The 8,960-nt window shown below is 44.7% G+C and overlaps 1 protein-coding gene across 1 annotated transcript; it reads left to right on the top strand.

Annotated features, from left to right (window-relative positions):
- The first annotated feature begins 548 nt into the window (after positions 1 to 548).
- Positions 549 to 1,491, top strand: LOC114247456 (heat shock protein beta-1). The gene has a single exon (XM_028180434.2). The coding sequence runs from the start codon at positions 598 to 600 to the stop codon at positions 1,336 to 1,338; it is 741 nt and encodes a 246-aa protein (XP_028036235.2). The 5' UTR covers positions 549 to 597; the 3' UTR covers positions 1,339 to 1,491.
- Positions 1,492 to 8,960: the final 7,469 nt, after the last annotated feature.

Below are 8,960 nucleotides of genomic sequence, written 5' to 3'. Positions count from 1 at the left end.
GAGTAATTGGGCACTAGATGAAATTTATTAGTTATAGAGCAACTTGTGAACCCTCATAGGCGAGTAGTACCACTCGGTCAATATCTACCGCGAAGTAGTAATGCGTTCCTGTTTTAAGGGTTCCGATCCATCATACTAAAAAAAATATACTTAGACTTCATATTTCATGGTAAATTACGGCATTCTCGTTGTGGTGTCTATGGTAACTCCCTACCATCTATGGTAGCGTCCGATAACCACCTAATACCAGGTAGAAATTTGACAGATTATAAAAACTTTTTTTTAAATTACAAAACCGAAGAGCAACGGTATTTTTTTTCCTTGAGAAACATTAAATATTAGACATTAAACAGAATTCCGAGAATGACATAATTTTGAAAACGTAAACAAACACTTTCTAGTGAGTCATAGTTCTATAAGGCATGAATCATGGAATAAACCGGCCCGACCAGTTCGCATGTTGACGACACCTGCACTAACATAGCTGGTTATCATGAACGGTTCGCCGTACATTCTCGAAACGTAACCAGAGCCTATAAAAAGCCCGGTCGACTCGGACCCGGCGTGAGTTATTCCGAAAGCGATCGCGAAACAACAATGCTAAGAAACGTCCTACTAGCCGTTGCGTTACTAAGTGTGGGCTCTTGCCAGAGCAGAAGACACAAGGTCGAGGATCCCTTCGTGGCACTAGACAAACATGTATCAAACACTCTTGCCTATCACTACTTATGGCCGTGGAGCCAGCTCATCAGGGCGGCCGCGCTCCTGGACGCCGAAGACAGCTTAGAAGAGCCGCAAATAATCGCAAATGATGACAAACTTGAAGTAAACATGAACGTGAAGAGATTCAGTCCTGATGAGATCAAAGTAACAGTGAAAAACAAATACATCACGGTCGAAGGAAAACATAAGGAAGCCGGCGACATAAAGAAGTTCTTGACGAATCATTTCGTTCAGAGATTTGTTTTACCGCCCGGCAGCAAACAGGAGGAAGTGCGAGCGATTTACAAAGAAAACGGTATATTAACTGTTTTGGTTCCAAAACACGAACTGCCACCGCCACCACCAGAAAGATTAGTTCCCATCGAAGTAATAAAGCCAGAAGCCACAACAGACAGTACGGACAAAATTGTGGTTACCACAGAAAAGTCTTCGATTCCAACATCCACTGCTGCGCCGCTAGAAGAACTGGATTTGGCTGAGGCGACAACGCACGCTGGCAAAATCAGGAAGAAGGAACTCAAAACCACGACTAAAACGACAAGAGACAACGAAGTCGCAAAGGGTATCGACGGAAACGGATTGGACTACGCCCTTGTGGAACCAGATTCCGAGTGACCGATTCATAGTTAATAGTGAACTAAGACTGATTTAGGCTTTAAGACCTAAAGACAAAGGTATGACCGTTGATAATTTTCATTGTCTAAGTGATATTCATTAAGCAGTTGTTTTTTTCTTTTTTCGTTTTCAAAATAAACGTTATTTATTGAATTATCTTCGTTTCATTGCTTCCTCGCCATTTTCCGAACAATAATTCCGTTTTATTAATCCCTTATTCATTTTAATGTTTCGTTGTAAATTTTTGTTCGAGCGTTCGGAATGAGTGTTAAGCTTTTTCGGTTTTTCATTTCAGATGTTTTCGCTTTGTTGCGGATTGCCATTTGTGGTATTTTAATATTCATTGAAGTATGCAGTATGAACGTTATATAAATTTATCAATTTCGATTTCGTTCAAGGAGAATTTTTAATAATATTAAAAATCTATTAAAACAATGACGGAAGATCTTGTTTTTCAGTTTCCGTGCTTCATTGTAAACGCGATATAAAGTAGTAAACTCAACTTTAACATTATTCCTAGGTAAATTTTGATAACAAACTAAACAATTATTGAGTTCTATCTCAAATGCTTTTCTACATAAAATAATAACAACAATTATCGTTATGTAAGTAAAAAGGAAACCTCGTAGGCCAAAGCAATTGTTTATAATTTTGTTAGTTAATTTATTTTCTTCTTTTACATCAGTGTTTCTAGTTACAGATATTGAATTCGACCCCAACCACTGCCTTTGTTTGTAAGCCTTTATTGTCCATTAACATCCTACCGTGAAACAGTCTGATGTTCCAGGTTGAAGGCAATTGAGACTTTTTCTCCTACCTATTCGTTAGTAGTCTAAAGAGCTAATTCAGCTACGCACGAGTAGGTGAGCTGACGGGCTCAACCTGAGAGAATTTGCTAACATTAGCCTTAGTAAGAGCACTGCTTCGCGGAATCTGCCACCAGATCTGAATCGCGACCTACTGAAAAGATCCGCCGAGAAACTCATTAGGCTATTAGTTAGTTCACTAGTGAGCTCGACGAGGACGGTGACCGATGCTTTAAGAGCCTAAAAGAACCGAGAGTGGAACCGGGGGATCTGACAAGACATCTTTAAGGTGACGGCGGCTTTGCATTGCCCCATCGAATATGTTTGAGACTACTACACGTCTCAAAGTCCGCGACTGCATTCACATTGCGACAGGTATGCTTAAGCTTAAGGTAAGGTAAGGTATGCTTAAGTGTTAACACTAAACAGACCTTGATTTAATCAGTACAGACAGTAAGCACAATAATAAAAATAACCGTTAGTTTTTATTATGAAACTAAGATGAACCTTTACAATTCTGCAGACCGAAATACATTACATAACTACAAAATGTTGTGCAAACAACTTCGAATGCAACGCGTGAAATAACAAAGCTACATTACATTGTACATTAAATCTAGATGAAGATAGTTCGAAGTAAAGCAATAAACATGAGAAGTGCAGAGACGAAGCCGTTGTGGAAATATAGCATGTATTTTTTAAGAACTGATGATGCGGATAAACGAAGGGAACAAATTCATAGTTGTGACAATAAAAATATCTCACCCTCAAATACTTCACAAACCAATGAATTCTTTTTTTTTTATTGCCTTTGTAGGCAGACGGGCATACGGCCTACCTGATGGTGAGTGGTTACCGTCGCGAATGGACTTCAGCAATGTCAGGGGCAAAACCAAGCCGCTGCCTACAAAAAATAGAACGAATAAATAGAAGATTTCCATTAAAGCATTTTAAGAAACAACGTGCACTTGTCATTAAAGTCTTCTAAAATCTGTCACAAGTCTATGGGGTAACTTTCTGGATAACCGGACAACGTTGGGGTCACCAGTTTGGGGGTAATGACAAAAAGGAGATCTTTCAACGAGTGGGTGCAATTGTTCAAGAGACCCGACTGTCCAAATTTTGTTGTTTGAAACTTGTATATATCTAAGGTTATCTTGAAGATGTTGTTAGCGAGATTCAGACATTATCAAATATCTAAATGTGTTCTATAATGGCTACCGCCACAAACCTTATTATTTTTATGTATCAGTGTCTTGTTTGAATCTCGAGGTTTCATTCTAATTAAGTAAAATATGCTTAGTGAAAAGTATAAGAATTTTATGGCTTACCTTACAGGTGCAGGCTGGCTTCATTGTTCAATACACTGGGCAACAAAACGGCTATAACTATGACTTATTAACGAAATGTTATGAAAAGTGATAACAGACAATAACATTTGGCTGACAATAATTAAAAATACTTTTTAATATTATGTTTTTTTTTTTATTAATTTGGCTGCAACGCCTTTGGCATTGATTTTGGCAATGTCAAAGTATTTACAAAAATGACAGGTGCTTAGAGAGGGAAAAAATTACTAAATCTAAATAAAAATAAATTTGGTCGGTTTTTCTATACGCGAATCTGTGGTTGTAAGAGCTTGTGCCGCTCAAATATATGTTAGACTAACTACTTTAGAGATGAATATTATTAGCAGATAAAAATTTACACAGAATATTTACACGTTTAGAATAGACTAAATTAATAAACAATTAATATTAATAGGCCGGGGAATGTCATTTGGAAGGATATCATAAAGGGGGATACGATATTGGGGCAGACGAAGAAAATGTGATCCAGGGTACCCTCATCTAATCCACACTCACAAAGAGAATGGTAACGGACTCTAATTTTGGCAAGAAAAACAGGGGAGCAAACATGGCTAATATGGTTTAATCGTTACAAATACTTTACGGTTTTCGTGGTCACAATTAAACCGTAAACATAAATTATAATTATGTCTACGACTCATGAAAATTAATGAAGATACTGATGATGATGATGATACTATTGATGATCAATTTTCCTTTGGAAACACAATTCAAACAATTCCGTTCTCTATATTTTTATACACGCTTCAAACATACCTATTTAAATATTAATATTTACTAACAATCACGCCACGTTAACTGGTCCCGTGATAAGTTCGTAAAGAACTTGTGTTACAGGTACCAGATAACGGAAATAAATGTAAGATTTTTATTATACACATACATATATTTAATATACATCCATAGCCCTGGAAAAGACATTTATATTTATCATACAAATATCTTCTCTTGGCGGGATTCCAACCCGCGACCCCCTTGTGTAGTGACTATGTCACTTACCATTACACCAAAATACGGCCGTTTAAAATCTTGACTATAGACTAAGCGCAATATTATCGAATACGCACCATTTACAATCACGATTCTACAATAAAATACATTGTTTTGGTTCGTTACAATGTTTATAGCAGACAAACTACCCTCACGTCCATCCTGACTTGTCAACAGTTTATTTTAACTGCATCGCCCTCAGGGATGTTGTTGTTAAAATGTTTTATTGTTTTCACACATAATATTTTTAACTGTAAAACGCTCATGGAAGCTAGATGATAAACTGTCACACGTGTATCAAACAGATATTTTTTTATTTTTTTTGTTACACTTCATGTAAAATTTACATTGGCGGACTTAATGCTTTAGGCATCCTCTACCAGTCAACTAAAGGTAGTGCAGAGTAAATAATGGTAGGTGAATTGCATTGTAAATTAAAATACAAATATATACACATTATACACCAAAATACATACATATTCATTCCGATAGAGGCACCCGTCACGTGCGGACGTGCTCATCGACCACTCGATTGCCCGGCCTTTGTTCGCCCGGCTTTTGTCAGCCCGGCCATTGTTCGCGCGGCCTGTGTTCGTGGCACATCTGCCGACCAAGTGTTTTTTTTCTGGAAGTTTTTAATTGTTTTGTTTCCTTTTGTTATTTCTGTGTTCGTGGTACATCTGCCGACAAACTGTCTTCCTGGAAGTGTTTAATTGTTTTGTTTCTTTTTGTTATTTCCGTTTTGTTGTGTTTTTTTCTTTGTCCTGTAGTAATCGTGCCGCATCGCCACCTGTGTTCAATAGAACCGCTCAGGTCCGAGAAGTTGGGGCCTCGCCGCAAGGCGAGTGTTTTCTAAGACCCAGGGTAGCCCCACCTGGGCACGTAGCCATCATGGACGCTGTATTTGCGGAATTTCTCCGGCTTCGCTACCCAAAGCTCACTTCCGAGTTTCAGGCCTTCAAGGCCGATCACACCGCGAGCCCTCTCGTGGACTCCGCCGAGCTCGCTGCTCCTGCGTCGCCTGTACCTGCGTGCAAAGCTTCTGCATCGAGCACCGCAGCCTCCGTCGTGCCTGCCGTTCCCGCGTCGCCTATACTGGCGAGTAAAACTGCTGCGTCGTCCGCCGGGGTCACCGTTCCAGCAGCGCGATCATCCGCGGCCTCCGTCGCACCCTCCAAAACACCTACTCGTAGGTCACCTGCGCCCGCCTCCTCGTCCTCCGACTCTGACTCGGAGATGGAGGTCGACCTCGCCCCCGCCTCATCGACGGATGGATTCACCCTGGTGCGAAAGGGTAAGAAGCGTGCTGCGGAGTCTCGAGCTCCCGCGGCCGCTAAAATTAGCAAAGCCGCAAACGCGTCGCGCCCCCGCCCTCAGACTCCCGTTGCGCCTCTAGCCCGTGCCACTCCGTCGCCGCGTCCGGTGGCACAAAATAAAACCCAGACCCCTCCCCCGGTAATCCTTCAAGAGAAGGCAGCTTGGGAACGAGTTTCCCTGGCCCTTAAGGCCAAAAATATCAATTTCACGAATGCCCGTAACCTCGCGAACGGCATTCAAATTAAGGTTCGAACACCCGACGACCATAGGGCCCTCTCTTCTTACCTCCGTAAGGAGCGTATAAGTTTCCACACGTATACGCTCCAGGAGGAGCGCGAACTCCGTGCCGTTATACGTGGCATCCCTAAAGAGTTGGATGCCGAGCTCGTTAAGGCCGACCTTCTCGAACAAGGCCTACCGGTTAACTCCGTACACCGCATGCATACAGGCCGCGGAAGGGAGCCATATAATATGGTTCTCGTCGCCCTCCAGCCTACCCCCGAGGGTAAGCAAATATTCAACATCCGAACGGTCTGTAGCCTTTCCGGAATCGCAGTCGAAACCCCACACAAGAAAGGCACACCTAGCCAGTGCCATAACTGCCAATTATACGGGCATTCTTCCCGTAACTGTCACGCGCGCCCCCGATGCGTCAAGTGCTTAGGCGATCACGCCACGGCCCTATGCACTGGCGATCAAAAAACCGCGACGGAACCGCCTAGCTGCGTCCTGTGTCGAACACAGGGTCACCCCGCAAATTACCGCGGATGCCCCCGAGCCCCTAAAATAAATCGACGCCCGCCAAAACCGCCTCCGAGCTTCCGGCCCAGACATCAAAGCCTCGGCACCCTCTGTGTCGCAGGCTAAGCCAGCGTTCGTTCCGGCGCCGGTGCCCAGTGTCTCGGCCTGGGCGAAACCGCTGCCGTACACGAACACGGCTACAACTCCCTCCTCCGCGATTCGTCCCGCCCCCGCGACTCGTCCCTCTCCCGCGACTTGCCCTCCGACCGCGTCCGACAATCTCGCTCTAGCGATCGACTTCTTTCAGTCGATCAACTTTGAGCGCGTTAACGCTTTGGGCGACGCCATTCGCGCTGCCTCCACTGCACAACACTTTATCGCCGTTGTGCAAGAATACGCCGACGTATACGCGTCATAAAATACGTACGTCCTCCCCTCACTCCGCCGGTAATCAATGGCGTATATAAGTAGAATAAAGCCCCTATCCGTAACGATAGGATTTTTTAACGCTTACGGTCTCGCAAATCAACGTGATCAGGTTTCTGACTTTTTGCGTGACCATCAAATTGATATCTTTTTAGTGCAGGAGACCCTACTTAAGCCCGCGCGCCGTGACCCTAAAATCGCGAACTATAACATGGTCAGGAACGACAGGCTCTCTGCTCGTGGTGGTGGTACCGTCATTTACTATAGAAGAGCCCTGCATTGCGTCCCGCTCGATCCTCCCGCGCTCGCTAATATCGAAGCATCAGTGTGCCGAATCTCACTGACGGGACACGCGCCGATCGTTATCGCGTCCGTTTATCTTCCACCAGATAAGATCGTTCTAAGCAGTGATATCGAGGCGCTGCTCGGCATGGGGAGCTCTGTCATTCTGGCGGGCGACCTAAATTGTAAACACATCAGGTGGAACTCACACACTACAACCCCGAATGGCAGGCGGCTTGACGCGTTAGTCGATGATCTCGCCTTCGATATCGTCGCTCCGCTAACCCCGACTCACTACCCGCCAAATATCGCGCATCGCCCGGATATACTCGACAAAGCGTTATTAAAAAACGTAACTCTGCGCTTACACTCGATCGAAGTAGTTTCAGAGTTAGATTCAGACCACCGTCCCGTCGTTATGAAGCTCGGTCGCGCTCCCGACTCCGTTCCCGTCACGAGGACTGTGGTGGATTGGCACACGCTGGGCATCAGCCTGGCTGAATCTGATCCACCATCGCTCCCGTTTAACTCAGACTCTACCCCGTCTCCTCAGGATACCGCTGAAGCCATAGACATCTTAACGTCACACATCACCTCGACATTAGATAGGTCATCGAAACAAGTTGTAGCGGAGGACTTCCTTCACCGCTTCAAATTGTCCGACGATATTAGGGAACTCCTTAGAGCTAAGAACGCCTCGATACGCGCCTACGACAGGTATCCTACCGCGGAAAATCGTATTCGAATGCGTGCCCTACAACGCGACGTAAAGTCTCGCATCGCCGAAGTCCGAGATGCCAGATGGTCTGATTTCTTAGAAAGACTCGCGCCTTCTCAAAGGTCTTACTACCGCTTAGCTCGTACTCTCAAATCGGATACGGTAGTAACTATGCCCCCCCTCGTAGGCCCCTCAGGCCGACTCGCGGCGTTCGATGATGATGAAAAAGCAGAGCTGCTGGCCGATACATTGCAAACCCAGTGCACGCCCAGCACTCAATCCGTGGACCCTGTTCATGTAGAATTTGTAGACAGTGAGGTAGAACGCAGAGTCTCCTTGCCACCCTCGGACGCGTTACCACCCGTCACCCCGATGGAAGTTAAAGACTTGATCAAAGACCTACGTCCTCGCAAGGCTCCCGGTTCCGACGGTATATCCAACCGCGTTATTAAACTTCTACCCGTCCAACTCATCGTCATGTTGGCATCTATTTTCAATGCCGCTATGGCGAACTGTATCTTTCCCGCGGTGTGGAAAGAAGCGGACGTTATCGGCATACATAAACCCGGTAAACCAAAAAATCATCCGACGAGCTACCGCCCGATTAGCCTCCTCATGTTTTTAGGCAAACTGTATGAGCGTCTGCTCTACAAACGCCTCAGAGACTTCGTCTCATCCAAGGGCATTCTCATCGATGAACAATTCGGATTCCGTACAAATCACTCATGCGTTCAACAGGTGCACCGCCTCACGGAGCACATTCTTGTGGGGCTTAATCGACCAAAACCGTTATACACGGGAGCTCTCTTCTTCGACGTCGCAAAAGCGTTCGACAAAGTCTGGCACAACGGTTTGATTTTCAAACTATTCAACATGGGCGTGCCGGATAGTCTCGTGCTCATCATACGGGACTTCTTGTCGAACCGCTCTTTTCGATATCAAGTCGAGGGAACCCGCTCCTCCCCACGACCT

The sequence above is a fragment of the Bombyx mandarina genome, chromosome 05, assembly GCF_030267445.1.
Source record: "Bombyx mandarina strain Sakado chromosome 05, ASM3026744v2".
In the NCBI taxonomy this organism is placed as follows: Eukaryota; Metazoa; Arthropoda; class Insecta; order Lepidoptera; family Bombycidae; genus Bombyx; species Bombyx mandarina.
This window is presented reverse-complemented; position numbering and strand designations above follow the sequence as displayed.

Coding starts and splice junctions, on each gene's coding strand:
- LOC114247456 (XM_028180434.2), top strand. CDS start 598: ATGCTAAGAAACGTCCTACTAGCCGTTGCGTTACTAAGTGTGGGCTCT.